Source organism: Somniosus microcephalus, chromosome 25, assembly GCF_052327205.1.
Source record: "Somniosus microcephalus isolate GS21.2 chromosome 25, FLI_Smic_1.0, whole genome shotgun sequence".
Classification (NCBI taxonomy): domain Eukaryota; kingdom Metazoa; phylum Chordata; class Chondrichthyes; order Squaliformes; family Somniosidae; genus Somniosus; species Somniosus microcephalus.
Genome location: NC_141011.1, coordinates 48,803,880 through 48,822,855, shown reverse-complemented (window position 1 = coordinate 48,822,855; position 18,976 = coordinate 48,803,880). Strand labels below are relative to the sequence as shown.

At 50.9% G+C, this 18,976-nt stretch overlaps 1 protein-coding gene across 1 annotated transcript in view; it reads left to right on the top strand.

The window, feature by feature from the left end:
• Positions 1 to 580: 580 nt before the first annotated feature.
• gpr157 (G protein-coupled receptor 157) overlaps positions 581 to 18,976 on the top strand; it is a 43,204-nt gene continuing 24,808 nt past the window's right edge. The window contains 1 exon segment of the mRNA XM_085967357.1: positions 581 to 1,249. Coding sequence (XP_085823483.1) covers positions 873 to 1,249 — 377 coding nt within the window. The 5' untranslated portion in view covers positions 581 to 872.

Below are 18,976 nucleotides of genomic sequence, written 5' to 3'. Positions count from 1 at the left end.
TTCAAAATTCTCATCCTTGTTTTCAAATCCCTTCATGGCCTCGCCCCTCCCTATCTCTGTAATCTCCTTCAGCCCCACAACCCCCCCGGGATATCTGCGCTCCTCTAATTCTGCCCTCTTGAGCATCCCTGATTATAATCGTTCAATCATTGGTGGCCGCGCCTTCTGTTGCCTAGGCCCGAAGCTCTGGAATTCCCTGCCTAAACCTCGCCGCCTCTCGACCTCTCTTTCCTCCTTTAAGACGCTCCTTAAAACCTACCTCTTTGACCAAGCTTTTGGTCACCTGCCCTAATTTCTCCTTACGTGACTCGGTGCCAATTTTTAAAATCTTATAATACTCCTGTGAAACGCCTTGGGACTTTTTACTAGTTAAAGGCGCTATATAAATACACGTTGTTGTTGTTGTAGTCTCTTTAAGCGAGGGACTAGGGGGTGTGTGTATGTGTAGAGGTATTTGACTGTGTGTGTTTGCTTGGCTGGTGATGCAGGTCTGTGTCAAGGAGCCAGCTGGAACAGGGAAGCGGGATTCCCAACTGATCGAGCGTTGCTCACATGATGTTTACCGAGCAAGGAGGTGGGAAGAGAGCAAGCGAAAGTCACAGCTTGTTACAGACGCTGCTTCCTGAAGCTGGAGTAACACAGGAGAGGTTTAACAGGAGAGAGGGGAGGGGGAACTTTAGCAATCAGCCACGTGAGCAGAAGTAGCAAAGGGTGGGCTTTAAAACAGCTGGTGTGGAACTTGCACTGATTCCCATGGCAGTCTGAGCTTTTTGAAAAGAATGCCTTAAGCCAGATTTTATTTATTTATTTATTTTTACAAAAAGTGCTCCCTGCAATTTGAGAAGGAGAGCGAAGTCCCTGCAGTTGCAAACATGCCGAATGTGCCGCAGACAGAAGTTTACACCTACGAGAAGATTATCATTTTCATCTCCTGCTGCTTCTCGCTGCTGGGCTCGGCGCTGATCATCGGGACCCACGTCTGGTGGCCGGACTTGCGGAGCAAAGCCCGGCAGCTGCTGGTCTACCTCTCGCTCGCCGACTTGCTCTCGGCTCTCTCCTATTCCTACGGGGTGCTGCGGGATTTCCAGAGCTCCTCCTGGGACTGTGTGCTGCAGGGAGCCGTCTCCACCTTCGCCAACACCAGCTCCTTCTTCTGGACGGTGGCGATCGCGGTCTACTTGTACCTCCTCATCGTCAGGTCGGAGCAGAGTCTGGCCGACAGTTTGGTCGTCTGGTTTCATGCCATTAGGTAAGGCTGGGTCTTCGGCTGGGTCTCTGCTTCTTTTGCAATGCATTTTAAAAAAAGAATTTGGTGCATATTTAGAAATGAGTTTTTTCTTGCTCTCTTACTTGGTGCAAACTCAAACCGGTGTGAAGGTAGTCTTCCTAGCTCAGAGTTATACTGCGCTCTGTGTGAGAGGGAGTGTGTCCCAGCTCAGTTATACTGCGCTCTGTGTACAATCTATGTAAAATTAGTCCCCTTGACAACTCCGCATCCAAAGCCCTCTGGGGTAGAGAATTCCAAAGATTCACCACCCTCTGAGTGAAGAAATTTCTCCTCATCTCAGTCCTGAATGGCTGACCCCTTATTTTGAGACTGACTCCCTGCATCTACCCTGTCAAACCCTGTAAGAATTTTGTATGTTTCAAATGAGATCACCTCTCATTACTGATTTTTAGACTCCAGTGACTACCCCTCCCAACAGTTACAGGTATAAGTTTATGGACAGTCCCAAATTTATACATTTGTGGGGGGGGTGTTCTTCTATTAATCAATGGGCAATTCATTAATGTAGATTTGTAAAATTGTAGTTAAATCCAGAGTTAGTGGTAGCGTTCAGCAATGTAGTCTCAGGATAAGGGGTCAGGCATTTAAGACTGAGATGAGGAATTTCTTCACTCAGAGGGTTGTGAATCTTTGGAACTCTCTGCCCCAGAGGGCTGTGAATGCTGAGTCTTTGAGTAGATTCAAGGCTGAGATAGATAGATAGATAGATAGATTTTTGGACTCCAAGGGATATGGAGATCGGGCGGGAAAGTGGAGTTGAGGTCGATGATCAGCCATTTTATTGAATGGCGGAGCAGGCTCAAGGGGCCGTATGGCCGACTCCTGCTCCCATTTCTTATGTTCTTATGTTTGGTGCTGCGCCACGCTGACCAAAGGAGGTCCCAATTGGATCTCAGTTTTGTAGCTTCTCTCTGCTGAGTTGGAGGAGCTGCAGTTGGTTTCGCTCATCCCTGGCCTAGAGGAAGGGGAAAAATACCAAAGGGTTCCTCTTCCCCACCGCTGTCTAGTAAAACAGGCACTCGCAAAATTTTGGCCATTGGACGAGGGCAGGGTTGGGCATTCCTGTGAGGCCTGCCATGGTTGACTAGACAGTGGTATCTGTCGTCTGTTGAGAATGGCCACTTTGGCAAGGGAATTGGGACCTCAGCCACAGCAGGAGAGGAATTGGCAGAAGAAATAGCTTTTTAAAAACTAAAAGTTGCAATGTTGAATCTTTACATAGAAACATAGAAGATAGGAGCAGGAGTAGGCCATTCGGCCCCTCGAGCCTGCTCCGCCATTCAATGAGATCATGGCTGATCATCCAAATTCAGTACCCTGTCCCTGCCTTCTCCCCATATCCCTTGATCCCTTTAGCCTTAAGAAATATATCCAACTCCTTCTTGAATATATTTAATGAACTGGCCTCCATCGCCCTCTGTGGCAGAGAATTCCACAGGTTCACCACTCTCTGGGTGATGAAATTCCTCCTCATTTCAGTCCTAAATGGCTTACCCCTTATCCTTAGACTATGGCCCCTGGTTCTGGACTCCCCAGCCATCGGAAACATCCTTCCTGCATCTAGTCTGTCCAGGCCTGTCAGAATTTTATGGGTTTCGATGAGATCCCCTCTCCATCTTCTAAACTCCAGTGAGTATAAGCCCAATCGACACACTCTCTCCTCATACGTCATTCCTGCCATCCCAGGTATCAGCCTGGTGAATCTTCGCTGCACTCCTTCCATGGCAAGAACGTCCTTCCTCCGATAAGGTGACCAAAACTGCACACAATACTCAAGGTGCGGTCTCACCAAGGCCCTGTACAACTGCAGCAAGACATCCTTGTTCCTGTACTCGAACCCCCTCGCTACGAAGGCCAACATACCATTTGCCTTCTTAACCACCTGCTGCACCTGCCTGCTTGCCTTCAGCGACTGGTGCACAAGAACACCCAGGTCTCTTTGCACTTCCCCTTCTCCCAATCTATTGCCATTCAAATAAACTGCCTTCCTGTTTTTGCCACCAAAGTGGATAACCTCACATTTATCCACATTATAGTGCATTTGCCATGTTTCTGCCCAATCACCCAACCTGTCCAAATCGTACTGGAGTTTCACGACATCCTCCTCACAGCATACCCTCCCACCCAGCTTTGTGTTGTCTGCAAATTTGGAGATATTACATCCAATTCCCTCGTCCAGATCATTAATATGTATTGTGAACAGCTGGGGTCCTAGGACCGATCCTTGCGGTACCCCACTAGTCACTGCCTGCCACTCGGAAAATGACCCGTTTATTCCAACTCTTTGCTTTCTGTCCGCCAACCAGTTCTCTATCCAAGTCAATACCTTGCCCCCAATCCCATGTGCCTTAATTTTGCACGCTAATCTCTTATGCGGGGCCTTATCGAAAGCCTTCTGAAAGTCCAAATACTGTTCCAGAGTCTATCGAGTTCTGGAAGATGACCAGCAATGCATCTACTATTTCTAGGGCCACTTCCTTAAGTACCCTAGGATGTAGATTATCAGGCCCTGGGGATTTATCGGCCTTCAGTCCCATCAATTTTCCTAACGCCATTTCCCTACAAATACTGATTTCTTTCAGTTCCACCCTTTCATCAAACCCTATGTTCCCTGGCATCTCTGGGAGGTTATTTGTGTCCTCCTTTGTGAAGACAGAACCAAAATATGTATTTAGTTGGTCTGCCATTTCTTTGTTCCCCATTATAAATTCCCCTGATTCTGACTGCAAGGGACCTACGCTTGACTTCACCAATCTTTTTCTCTTCACATATCTAATAAAAGCTTTTACAGTCAGTTTTTATGTTCCCTGAAAGCTTACTCTCATATTCTATTTTCCCCTTCTTAATTAATCCCTTTGCCCTCCTTTGTTGAATCCTAAACTGCTCCCAATCCTCAGGATTATTGCTTTTTCTGGCCAACTTATATGTCCTCTCCTTGGATCTTATGCTATCCCTAATTTCCCTTGTTAGCCACGGTTGAGTCACCTTTTTTGTTATTTTTATGCCAAACTGGGATGAACAAATTCTGTAGTTCATCCATTCGGTCTTTGAATGTTTGTCATTGCCTATCCACCGTCAACCCTTTGAGTGCCATTCCCCAATCAATCCTACCCAACTCGCTCCTCAGACCATCGTAGTTTCCTTTATTTAAATTGAGGACCCTAGTCTCTGAGTCGACTACTTCATTCTCCATCTTAATGAAGAATTCGATCATATTATGATCACTCTGACCCAAAGGGCCTCGTACAACAAGATTGCTAATTAATCCTACATAATACCCAGTCTAAGATGGCCTGATCTCTGGTTGGTTCCTCGACATATTGGTCCAGGAAACCATCCCGTAAACACTCCAGGAATTCCTCCTCCACAGTATTGTTACTACAGGAAACTTTCGTTTAACCGGAGGTTAAATGTCCGGAAAGCTCTATCTACCGGCAAAATTCAGGAGCCGTTTCCTATAAGTTTTTTTACTTCTCGTTGCTTTTTTTTTCCAGTCAGGCTCTGCAAGGTCTAGCTGAAGCTGTTGCTTAGCTACAGAGACGCTTTTAAGCTGCGGCCGACTGTTTTGAAGCTGTTGCTAAGCAACAGGGTTTGTTGATTCTCACGGAGCTCAAAAGCTCTGTATGTTTTAACATTAGCGCTGGTTTCTACGGCAGTTTTGATGGTATGGCACCAGCTCGGTCCCGTCAGTGCCGGATACCAGAAAGTTTCCTGTAATTTGGTTAGCCCAATCTATATGTAGATTAAAGTCACCCATGATTACTGCTGTGCCCTTATTACACGCTTCTTTAATTTTCCTTTTAATGCCATCCCCAACTTCTGCCTTACTGTTTGGAGGTGTATATACCACTCCCACTAACGTTTTCTGCCCTTAGTATTTCTCAATTCTACCCATACAGATTCCACATCATCAGAGCTAATAGCCTTCCTTACAATTGTGTTAATCCCTTCTTTAACCAGTAATGCTACCCCACCTCCCTTTCCTTTTTGCCTATCTTTCCTGAATATCGAATACCCCTGGATGTTGAGTTCCCAGCCTTGGCCATCCTTGAGCCACGTTTCCGTAATCCCAACCAAATCATATTCGTTTACCTCTATTTGCGCAGCCAATTCATCCACCTTATTACGAATGCTCCTCGCATTAAGACACAAAGCCTTCAGGCTTGTTTTTTTAACGTTCTTAGACCTATTAGAATTATTATTTACTGTGGCCACATTTGATTTAAACCATTGGTTTCTCTGACTGCCACTTTTGTTTTTCTCCTTCCTGTCTTTTGCTTTTATCCTTGTTTCCCTTTCCTCTGTCTCCCTGCTCAGGTTCCCAACCTCCTGCCATTTTAGTTTAAACCCTCCCCCAAAGCACTAGCAAACACTTCCCCCTAGGACATCGGTTCCAGCCCTGCCCAGGTGCAAACTGTCCGGTTTGAACTGGTCCCACCTCCCCCAGAACCGGTTCCAATGTCCCAGGAACTTGAATCCCTCCCTGTTGCACCATTCCTCTAGCCACGTATTCATCTGAAATATCCTTCTATTTCTACTCTGACTAGCACGTGGCAGATGGCAAAGTTGTTTGGAAGAAGTAATAGACAGCTGTCTGGTGAGCTTTTGATTTTAAAAAATGTGCATTTTCAAACAGGTTTATTCCCTGAAGGTGCCAATTCATGCTGGGGTACAGTTCCTAGTGCAGGCAGCCTTCTGGTTTTTTGTTCTCTTCATTCTGGCACCCAGTGCATCTATGGCACCAATCTTTCATTGGCCTCCTTCCCTCAGTCCCTCCCTCCTTTCCCTTTACCTGTTCCAATAAACCCTCAGTGGAGGAGTCTGAAAAATTGGTTGTGTGGGGTGGTGGTTGTGTATCTGCCCCTAACATGCATCTTTCGGTCTCGGTATTCCAAGTCATTGCTCCCACTTTTGACCACACTGGCCTTCCCCTTTAAGCTGCTGCAGCCATTTAAATGTTGCAGCAATGCTGTATTTCCTTCACCTCCCTCTCTTTTCCACCCTGACCCTCCCCCCCCCCCCCCCCCCCCTCCTCCCCTCCTCCCACCCCCCCCCCCCCCCCCCACCCCCCCACCCCCAAGGATAGCTCCAACAAACAAGAAGTAAGAGCAGGAGTAGGCCATACGGCCCCTCGAGCCTGTTCCGCCATTCAATAAGATCATGGCTGATCATTGACCTCAACTCTACTTTCCTGCTCAATCTCCATATCCCTTGATTCCCCTAGAGCCCAAAAATCTATCGATCTCCGCCTTGAATATACTCAATGACTCAGCATCCACAGCCCCTTGGGGCAGAGAATTCCAAAGATTCACAACCTGCTGAGTGAAGAAATTCCTCTTCACCTTGGTCCTAAATGGCCGACCCCTTATCCTGAGACTATGCCCCCTAGTTCTAGACTCTCCAGCCAGGGGAAACAGCCTCTCAGCATCTACCCTGTCAATCCCTCTCAATCTTGTGTTTCATTGAGATCACCTCTCAAAGAGCAGAAATAGTGCAGAGTCCACCCTGAACATGATGATCAGCCTGATCCTGGAGAATTTGCGAATTTTGAACCAAGATCATGTCTGAAGGTGCAATTCCCACCCTGTTGCACCTCCAGGAGAAACCCCTCCAAACCGCTAATGTAGTACCATTATTCAAGAAGGGAAGTAGGGAAAAACCGGGGAACTACAGGCCAGTGAGCCTAACATCAGTGGTAGGAAAATTATTGGAAAAAATTCTGAGGGACAAAATTAGTCTCCACTTGGAGAGACAAGGATTAATCAGGGATAGTCAGCATAGCTTTGTCAAGGGAAGATCATGTCTGACTAATTTGATTGAATTTTTTGAGGGGGTGACCAGGTGTGTGGATGAGGGTAACGCAGTGGATGTGGTATACATGGATTTCAGTAAGGCCTTCGATAAAGTCCCGCACAGGAGACTGGTCAAGAAGGTAAGAGCCCATGGAATCCAGGGTGCCTTGGCACATTGGATCCAAAACTGGCTTAGTGGCAGAAGGCAGAGGGTGATGGTCGAAGGTTGTTTTTGTGACTGGAAGCCTGTGGCCAGTGGGGTGCCACAGGGATCGGTGCTGGGTCCCTTGCTGTTTGTGGTCTACATTAATGACTTGGATATGAATGTAAAAGGTATGATCAGTAAGTTTGCGGATGATACAAAAATTGGTAGGGTGGTAAATAGCGAGGAGGGTAGCCTCAGTCTGCAGGACGATATAGATGGGTTGGTCAGATGGGCGGAACAGTGGCAAATGGAATTTAACCCGGAAAAGTGCGAGGTGATGCACTTTGGGGGGACTAACAAGGCAAGGGAATATACAATGAATGGTAAGACCCTAGGCAAGACGGAGGTGCAGAGGGATCTGGGTGTGCAAGTACACAGATCCCTGAAGGCGGCGGAACAGGTGGATAAGGTGGTAAAAAAGGCATATGGGATACTTGCCTTCATTAGCCGAGGCATAGAATATAAGAGCAAGGAGGTTATGATGGAGCTGTATAAAACACTGGTTAGGCCACAGCTGGAATACTGTGTGCAGTTCTGGTCGCCACACTACAGGAAGGATGTGATCGCTTTGGAGAGGGTGCAGAGGAGATTCACCAGGATGTTACCAGGGCTGGAGCGCTTCAGCTATGAAGAAAGACTGGGCAGATTGGGTTTGTTTTCCTTGGAGCAGAGGAGGCTGAGGGGGGACATGATTGAGGTGTACAAAATTATGAGGGGCATAGATAGGATGGATACTGAGGAGCTTTTTCCCTTAGTAGAAGGGTCAATAACTAGGGGGCATAGATTCAAGGTAAAGGGCGGGAGGTTTAGAGGGGATTTGAGAGAGAACTTTTTCACCCAGAGGGTGGTTGGAGTCTGGAACTCACTGCCTGAAAGGGTTGTGGAGGCAGGAACCCTCACAACTTTGAAGAAGCATTTGGATGAGCACTTGAAATGCCATAACATACAAGGCTACGGACCAAATGCTGGAATATGGGATTAGATTAGACAGGGCTTGATGGCCGGCGCGGACACGATGGGCCGAAGGGCCTCTATCCGTGCTGTATAACTCTATGACTCTATAATGGAAAATCTAGCTAAGTGCCAAAGAGTAGGAGCGATATCATAGCTGTGCCTGATCCCGACCCGTCCTCTCCTCGTGTCCACACACTGCCCTGTTCAAACAGAGGACCCTGGATGTTGAACAAGAGCCCCAGCTAATTACTTTACCTGCTTACTGCAGCCTGGGATGCTGCGACCATTTACAGTGCTGTCGCACCTGCTCACTCCGAGCTGACCAGTGATTGATTCCAGAGACTTGAGCACAAAAACCTAGGCTGACACTCCAGTGTAGCACTAAGGGAGCGGGCAGTGTAGCACTAAGGGAGCGGGCAGCGTAGCACTAAGGGAGCGGGCAGTGTAGCACTAAGGGAGCGGGTGCTGCACTGTCGGTGGTGCCGTCTTTCAGATCAGACATTATAACGAGGCCGCATCTGCCCTCTCAGGTGGACGTAAAAGATCTATTTCAAAAAGGAGCCGGGGTGTTCTGTGTCCTGGCAAACATTTATCTCAACCAACACCTACAGCAGATTATCTGGTCACTTACTTCATTGCTGTTTGTGGGAGCTTGCTGTGCCCAATTTGGCTGCTGCGTTTCCTACATTTATAACGGTGACTACACTTCAAAAAGTACTGCGTTGGCTGTAAAGCGCTTTGGGACCTCGTGAAAAGCGCTATATAAATGCAAGTTGTTTCTTTCTCTCTCTTTCCTGGGCAGTGTGACTCAGTGTCGCATGGTACAGTGTATTTATGTATTTTCCCACTGAGCCACAACTTCCTCATTTTCAAGTTCTGCTGCTGTGAAAGGTTTAGGTTTGTAGAACCGTATTGAATGAGTGTTGGATGCTGTTAAGTTAATTCTTCTTTGATGTACGGACCATGATCTCTCCACAGTAACTGGCATCACCAACTCTAGAGGGACTGGATCCTTGCATTTTTGAGATCACAAAGTTAGAATTTGTATGTGACCCCATCAATCATTTTAAGCTCTTCCACATTTAAGTACAGTCCAAGCAAATAAGCTCTGATGTATCTTGACTCCAAATGCACTTGCCTCTCACCATGAACAGCCAATTCGATTCACTCCATGTGATATCAGGAAACGGCTGCGCGCACTGGATACAGCAAAGGCTACGGGCCCCGACAACATCCCAGCTGTCGTACCTCTAGCCAAGCTGTCCCAGTACAGCTATAACACTGGCATCTATCCTGAGTCACATTGCCCAGGAAAGATCCAAAGAGGAGTCATATAAAGTTGCAAGCCTGAGGATTGGGAGCAGTTTAGAGTTCAGCAAGAAAGGACTAAGAGATTGATTTTAAGAGGGGAAAAATAGAGTATGAGAGTAAACTTGCAAGGAACATAAAAGTGGACTGCTAAAGCTTCTACAAGTATGAAAAAAGATTAGTGAAGACAAATGTAGGTCCCTTACAGTCAGAAACGGGAGAATTTATAATAGGGAACAAGGAAATGGCAGAGCAATTAAACCAATACTTTGGTTCCGTCTTCATGGAAGAGGTCACAAATAACTTCTCAGAAATGCGAGGGAACCAAGGGTCCAGTGAGAAGGAGGAATTAAAGGAAATTAGTATTAGTAAAAAAATAGTGCTGGAGAAATTAATGAGACTGAAAGCCGATAAATCCCCAGGGCCTGACCTGCATCCCAGAGTACTAAAAGAGGTAGCCATGGAAATAGCGGATGTATTGGTTGTCATCTTCCAAAATTCTATAGATTATGGAACAGTTCCTGCAGATTGGAGGGTGGCAAATGTAACCCCACTATTTAAAAAAAAAAAAAAAAAAAAGGAGGGAGAGAGAAAACCGGGAACTACAGACCGGTTAGCCTAACATTGGTAGTAGGGAAAATGCTAGAGTCTATTATAAAGGATGTGATAACAGGACACTTAGAAAATATCAATGGGATTAGACAAAGTCAACATGAATTTATGAAAGGGAAATAGTGTTTGACAAACCTACTGGAGTTTTTTGAGGATGTAACTGGTCGAATAGATAAGGGAGAACCAGTGGATGTGGTGTATTTGGATTTTCAGAAGACCTTTGATAAAGTCCCATATAAGAGGTTAGTGTGCAAAATTAAAACGCATTGGATTGGGGGTAATATACTGGCATGGATTGAAAATTGGTTAACAGACAGGAAACAGAGAGTAGGAATAAATGGGTCTTTTTCGGGGTGGCAGGCGGTAACTAGTGGGATACCGCAGGGATCAGTGCTTGGGTCTCAGCTATTCACAATATATATCAATGATTTGTATGAGGGAACCAAATTAAATATTTCCAAGTTTGCTGATGACACGTGGTAAAACCACTGTTAACCTGTACATGCCTGTGTGGTAAACCACTGTTAACCCTGTACAAGTCCAGGCATGTCTCAGCCCCTGGCTCCACCCCTAAGCCCGGGTATAAAGGTGACTCACCACCCTTCCCCCGGGAGCTCTTAGGATGGATTCACTAGCAGAGGCATGCTCTAGTTCTTAGTCAATAAAAGCCTACTTCATATAAGTCCATCTCGTAGTCTTTGGTATTGTTGATGGCGCATCAATTTTATTGACTAATTTTCAACATGGAGCAAATCTTGAAGCCGGAATGTTTAGACCTGGATCCTCAAGCAGCAGATGCAGCCAATAACTTTGAACACTGGCTGAGCTGTTTCGAAGCCTTCCTGGAGGCCTCCAGCACTACTGTCACTACAGATGACGCGAAACGGCTTGTCTTGAACTCACGGGTGAGCCACCGAGTCTACTCGATCATCCGAGACGCCACTACTTACGCGGCCGCCATCGACACTAAAGGAACAATACGTGAGGCCTGTTAACGAGGTCTACGCCAGACACCTCCTGGCTACCCGAAAACAGCGCCCCGGGGAATCGGGCGCTGAATATTTACTGGCACTGAGAGTCCTCGGCCGGGACTGTAATTGCAAAGCGGTGACGGCCAAGGAATGCACGGAAGACCTGATCCGAGACGCCTACGTAGCCGGCATCAGGTCCAACTATACTCGGCAGAGGCTGCTGGAACAGAGGGGGCTCGACCTGCAGAAGACGGTGGCCCTCGCTAACTCGTTAGACGTGGCCCTCCAGAACATGGACGCCTACCCCCCTGACCGGATGGCCACGTGGATGCCACGGGAGCAGCCATCTTGGGACCCGGTAAGGCCACAAGCCGCCAGCAGCCCAACTACAGCTGCAATGACCAGAGGCCAGAAATACTACTTCTGCGGCCAGGCCAAGCAAAGGACGCGACCTGCTCCAAATGCGGCAAGAAAGGCCACTACGCGAGAGTGTGCAAGGCGAAATCGACCCCCAATTCCAGCAGCGCCGCGTGTGAACCGTACAGGCTGCCATTTTGGACCCCACCAACCACATGTGAGCCGTGCGGGCCGCCATTTTGGACACCACCAGCCGAGGGGGAGCCGCCATCTTGGACACCATCTCGGGACCAGGCCCTCGGCGCGGGCGAATACTACAGCGACCCACCGACCTCGACGATGGCCTCCATCACCCTGGACCAATCTAGGCCCCATCAACTAGCCAGGTCCATGATGAACGTAAAGGTAAATGGCCATGCCACAAATTGCCTTTTCGACTGCGGAAGCACGGAGAGCTTCATCCACCCCGACACGGTGCGACGCTACTCCCTATCGGTTATGCGCACACGCCACCAGGTCTTTATGGCCTCAAAGTCCCATACGGCGGACGTCGGCGGCTACTGTGTAGCGACTCTGACAGTGAATGGCGTGGAGTACAGAGAGTTTAAATTCCTCATCCTGCCACAGCTCGGCGCTCCCGTACTGCTAGGATTAGACTTCCAGTGCCATCTGGAGAGCGTCACGATGGCATATGGCGGGCCCCTGCCCCCACTTACAGTCTGCAGCCAGCAGAATTTAAACACGGCGCCGCGCTAAGTATGCAGCCTGTCCACCCTGAAGGTCAAACCCCCCCCCCCCCCCGTTGTTCGCTAATCTTGCCAAAGACTGCAAGCCAATTGCTACTAAAAGCAGGCGGTACAGTGCCGGGGATAGGAGCTTTATTAAATCAGAAGTACAAAGACTCCTGAGGGAAGGGATTATCGAGGGCAGCACCAGCCCATGGCGAGCCCAAGTGGTGGTAGTAAAGACCAGCGAAAAACAGCGCCTGGTTATTGATTACAGCCAGACGATCAATCGATACACGCAATTAGACGCATACCCACTTCCCCGCATATCTGACATGGTCAACCAGATAACACAATACCGGGTATTCTCGACGATTGATCGGAAGTCGGCATACCACCAGCTCCCCATCAGGCCTGAGGACCGCCAGTACACGGCCTTCGAGGCTGACGGTCGCCTCTACCACTTCCTCCGAGTCCCCTTCGGCGTCACCAACGGAGTCTCGGTCTTCCAAAGGGAGATGGACCGGATGGTTGACCAGAACGCGCTGCAGGCCACCTTCCCCTATCTAGACAACGTCACCATCTGTGGCCATGACCGGCAGGACCACGACGCCAACCTAGAAAAATTCCTCCGTACGGCCCAACGGCTGAATCTGACATACAACAGAGAAAAATGTGTGTTCCGCACCGCGCGCCTCGCTATTCTTGGCTGCGTGGTGGAAAACTGAGTCATCGGCCCCGACCCCGACCGAATGCGCGCGCCCCCCCCCCCCACTGCCTAAAAGCCCTGAAGAGATGCCTAGGGTTCTTCTCTTACTACGCCCAGTGGGTGCCCAACTATGCGGACAAAGCCCGGCCCCTCATCAAGTCAACCTCCTTCCCCCTGACGGCAGAGGCCCGTGCAGCCTTCACCCTCATAAAAGAGGACATTGCGAAGGCCACAATGCACGCAGTGGATGAGTCCATCCCTTTCCAAGTGGAGAGCGATGCATCCGACTTCGCCCTAGCCGCAACCCTTAACCAGGCGGGGAGACCCGTGGCCTTCTTTTCACGGACCCTCCAGGGCCCCGAAATTCGACACTCCTCAGTCGAGAAGGAGGCCCAGGCGACAGTGGAGGCTGTATGGCACTGGAGGCATTACCTGGCCGGTAAACGTTTCACCCTTGGTCAGTAGCATTTATGTTTAACAACAGACAAAGGGGGAAAATCAAAAATGATAAGATATTGCGGTGGATGATCGAGTTATCCACCTACAACTACGATATCTTATACCGGCCCGGGAAACTTAATGAGCCCCCAGACGCCCTATCCCCTGGGACATGTGCCAACGCACAAGTCGATAGGCTACGGACCCTCCACAATGATCTCTGCCACCCGGGGGTCACCAGGTTCTTCCACTTGATTAAAGCTCGCAACCTGCCTTACTCCATCGAGGAGGTCAGGACCATGACCAGGAACTGCCAGGTCTGCGCTGAATGCAAACCGCATTTTTATAGGCCAGACAGGGCACACCTGATTAAAGCCACCCGCCCCTTCGAACGTTTCAGCGTTGTTAAGTCTGTGTGTTATATTGAGAATTAATACACAGACCACAAGAGTAAACTTTAACAGGTCTTTACTAGTCGAAGGTCAGGGCGGAACTGCCCAATAAATCATTACACAGCACTTGTATACCGGGGTGGTCACCACCGGTATTACAGTATACAGCAGCCAAGATAAAGTAGTGCAACCCTTAAAATAGTTCTCTTAAAGGTGGAACGGTCTCTTAAAGGTGGAACGGTTACATACACTACAAGTGTCGATTTCAAGGGGCCCCTTCCCTCCTCTGACCGCAACACGTACTTCCTCAATATTATTGACTAGTACTCCTGTTTCCCCTTCGCCATCCCCTGCCTGGACATGACCAGCGCCACAGTCATCAGGTGCCTCCACGACCTGTTCGCCATATTTGGCTTCCCCAATTACATCCACAGCGATAGGGGCTCGTCGTTCATGAGCGACGAGCTGCGCCAGTACCTGCTCGAGAAGGGCATAGCCACGAGCAGGACTACCAGCTACAACCCCCGGGGTAACGGACAGGTAGAGAGGGAGAACGCAACGGTGTGGAAGACCGCCATGCTCGCCCTAAAATCCAAGGGCCTCCCAATCTCCCGCTGGCAAGATGTCTTCCCCGATGCGCTCCACTCCATACGATCACTGCTCTGTACTGCCACAAACGCCACCCCTCACGAGAAGATGTTCGTCTTCCTCAGGAAATCCACCTCGGGGACATCACTACCGCCATGGCTGACGTCTCCGGGACCCGTCCTGCTCAGGAAACACGTGAGGAGCCATAAGACGGACCCCCTGGTCGAAAAGGTTCACCTCCTCCACGCCAACCCACAGTACGCCTATGTGGCGTATCCTGACGGGCGGGAGGACACAGTCTCAATTCGAGACCTCGCACCCTCCGGTACCACCCGAAACACCATCGATCACCATCCACTACCTCCACCCACCACCACTACCCACGACGCACCACCGGGGTGTCTACCACGAACTGACGACATGCCGGTGCCATCCCTACCCCGAGAGGACGACACGCCAGTGCTCCGTCCCACGCGAGAAGCGGCCGCGGGCAAAGAACCGCCGCAACCGGCACCACGAAGATCCTTACGGCAGACAAGACCCCCGGAGAGACTTTCGTATACGAACTTTTGAAACACTTTGTGGTAAACCACTGTCATACCTGTCTGTGTCTGTATGTGTATTCCACTAGGTACAGGTCTGGACATGCCTCGGCTGACTCCTCCCACTATTCCAGGTATATAAGTGACTACCTCCCAGTCCCTTAGTATTCTGGACGGGTCGACCACTCGAGACAAGACCTTCATTCTTTAGTTAATAAAAGCCTGATTGTTACTCGCTCAACTTCAGTCTTTTGAGTAATTGATGGCGCATCAATTTTATTAACTAAATTTTTTATAATGGAGAAGATCCTCACACCAGCATGCCTGGACCTGGACAGTCGGGAAGCGGACGCTTCCACCAAGTTTGCTCACTGGCTCACGTGCTTCGAGACATTCCTGACTGCCTCCACTGCGGTCGAAACGGATGCGGACAAACTGTCTGTCCTGATCTCCAAGGTGAACCACCGAGTGTACTCAGTCATCCGGGACGCGACCTCGTACACAGCCGCCCTCCAGCTCCTCAAGACCCAGTACACGCGCCCTGTGAATGAAGTATACGCTAGGCACCTTCTGGGGAGTCGCAAGCAACAACCTGGGGAATCGACTGAGGAATACCTCCAAGCACTGTCCGTGCTTGGCCGGGCCTGTGGGTGTAAGGCGGTAACGCCCACTAAGTACACGGAGGAACTGATCCGGGATGCCTTCGTAGCGGGCCACAGGTCCAACTACACCCGACAGCGACTGCTGGAGCAGAGTGACCTCACCCTCGACAAAGCCTCCGACATCGCACTAACGCTGGACGCAGCCTTCCGGGGCATGGATGCCTACTCCTCTGCACCGTGGACGCCGCGGGGAACGACAACCTGGGACACGGTAGGACAGCCCCATAGCACCGTGCCACCCCAGCCACAGCCCAACAACGGCCCAACTACCGCAGCAGTGTCCCAAAGCCAGACAGCAGTATCCCAAGGCCAGAAATGCTACTTCTGTGGCCAGGCCAAACACCCCAGAGCGCGCTGCCCGGCGAAGAATGCAACCTGCTCGGGCTGCGGGAAAAAGGGACACTACGCCAGCGTCTGCAAGGCCAAAGCCACCCCGAACGCCAGCAGCGCCGCGTGTGGGCCGTGCGAGCCGCCATCTTGGGCCTCCCCAGCCATGTGCGAACCACCGCAGCAGCAGCCATCTTGGACGACTCCAGCCACATGGGAATCATGGGCGCCGCCATCTTGGACACCAGCCGGGACGCAGCAGACCGCCAACCCCCACCCATCTGATACTCGCAGCGACACACCGACCCCTACGCTGGCCTCTGTGACGCTGGACCAAACGAGACCGCACCAGTTAGCTCGGTCCAAAATGGACGTTAAGGTAAACGGCCATGCAATAAACTGCCTTTTTGACTCCGGGAGCACAGAGAGCTTCATCCACCCCGACACGGTGCGGCGTTGCTCTCTCCCAGTCCTGCCTGCGCACCAGCGGATTTCTATGGCCTCCGAGTCCCAGTCAGCGGACATTGGCGGCTACTGCGTGGTGACACTAGTAGTAGACGGGACTGTGTTCAATAATTTTAAACTCCTGGTCCTGCCCGACCTCTGCGCTGCCGTTCTACTGGGGTTGGATTTCCAGTGCCACCTCAAAAGCGTTACGATGGCGTACGGTGGCCCCCTCCCCCCACTCACAGTCCGCAGCCAGCAGCCTCCAAATTGCCCGCCGCGCACTAGATGCAACCTCTCCACACTCAGAGTCCCACCCCCCCCACTGTTTGCTAACCTCACCCCTGACTGTAAGCCCATCGCCACAAAGAGCAGGCGATACAGTGCCGGGGACAGGGTTTTCATCAAAACCGAAGTGGAACGGCTCCTGAAGGAGGGGATTATTGAGGGCAGCTCCAGCCCCTGGCGAGCCCAGGTTGTGGTCGTTAAGACCGGCGAGAAACAACGCCTGGTCATCGACTACAGCCAAACAATAAACCGCTACACCCTGCTGGACGCCTACCCACTCCCCCGCATAGCTGACATGGTCAACCAGATCGCGCAGTACCGCGTCTTTTCGACCATTGACCTGAAATCAGCGTACCACCAGCTCCCCATCAGCCCTGAAGACCGCCAGTATACTGCTTTTGAGGCAAACGGCCGCCTCTATCACTTCCTTAGGGTTCCCTTCGGCGTTACCAACGGGGTCTCCGTCTTCCAAAGGGAGATGGACCGGATGGTCGATCAAAACGAGCTGCAGGCCACTTTCCCTTACCTAGATAATGTGACCATCTGCGGCCATGACTTGCAGGACCATGACGCAAACCTCGAGAAATTCCTCCGCACCGCCCAACTCCTGAACCTGACATATAACAAGGAGAAGTGCATATTCCGCACAGACCGCCTCGCCATCCTTGGCTGTGTTGTAGAACACGGGGTCATCGGTCCCGACCCGGACCGGATGCGTCCCCTTATGGAACTCCCACTGCCCCACTGCCTAAAAGCTCTGAAGAGGTGCCTAGGGTTTTTTTCCTACTACGCTCAGTGGGTCCCCTACTATGCAGACAAAGCCCGTCCGCTGATCAAGTCCACCTCTTTTCCCGTGACGGCAGAGGCCCGCTTAGCCTTCCACCGTATCAAGGAAGACATTGCCAAAGCCACCATGCACGCAGTGGACGAATCCATCCCCTTCCAGGTGGAAAGCGATGCGTCCGACTTCGCTCTGGCCGCCACCCTTAATCAGGCGGGGAGACCTGTGGCATTCTTCTCACGAACCCTCCAGGGCCCGGAGACCAGACACTCCGCGGTCGAGAAGGAGGCCCAGGCTATCGTGGAGGCTGTGCGTCATTGGAGGCACTACCTGGCCGGAAAACGATTTACCCTGCTCACTGACCAGCGTTCAGTTGCTTTTATGTTCAACAACAAGCAGAGGGGCAAAATCAAAAATGACAAGATCTTGAGGTGGAGAATCGAACTTTCCACCTACAATTACGAGATCTTGTACCGGCCTGGGAAGCTCAATGAACCCCCAGATGCCCTATCGCGTGGCACCTGCGCCAGCGCGCAGATCGATAGGCTGAGGGCCCTCCACAATGACCTCTGCCACCCGGGGGTCACCAGGTTCTTCCACTTCATCAAGGCCCGCAACCTGCCTTACTCCATTGAGGAGGTCAGGACCATGACCAAGAACTGCCAAGTCTGCGCTGAGTGCAAACCGCACTTTTATAGACCAGACAGAGCCCACCTGATAAAAGCCACTCGCCCTTTCGAACGCCTGAGCGTCGATTTTAAAGGGCCTCTCCCCTCCTCCGACCGCAATGTGTACTTCCTCAACATCATTGACGAGTACTCCCGGTTCCCGTTCGCTTTCCCCTGCCCGGACATGACCAGTGCCACGGTCATTAAATGTCTGAACAGCCTCTTCACCCTGTTCGGTTTCCCCAGCTATATCCATAGCGACCGGGGCTCATCGTTTATGAGCGACGAACTCCGCCAGTACCTGCTCGCTAGGGGTATTGCCACAAGCAGGACCACCAGTTACAACCCCCGGGGGAACGGACAGGTGGAAAGAGAGAATGCAACTGTTTGGAAGGCTGCCCTACTAGCCTTAAAGTCTAGGGGCCTTCCGACCTCCCGCTGGCAGGAGGTGCTCCCCGATGCGCTCCACTCGATTCGGTCACTTCTCTGCACTGCCACCAATGCCACCCCTCACGAGAAAATGTTTGTCTTCCCAAGGAAGTCCACATCGGGGACATCGTTACCGCCATGGCTGACGTCCCCAGGGCCGGTACTACTGAGAAGACACGTGAGGGCCAATAAAACGGACCCCCTGGTCGAGAGGGTCGACCTCCTCCACGCCAACCCCCAGTACGCTTACATTGCGTACCCGGACGGGCGGGAGGACACAGTCTCCATACGAGACCTCGCACCCTCGGGGACCGCTGTAACCCACTACCCATTACCACCCCCCCCCACGACCCGATATCCAACCCCAGCAGCCGGCTCGCCTTGGACCGTCACCCATGAGGACTACACTCCAGGGCCCCAGCCTACACGGGACGCGACGCCGGAAGCTCCACCACCCCTGCCGTCGCCACGTCGATCACAGCGGCAGACAAGACCT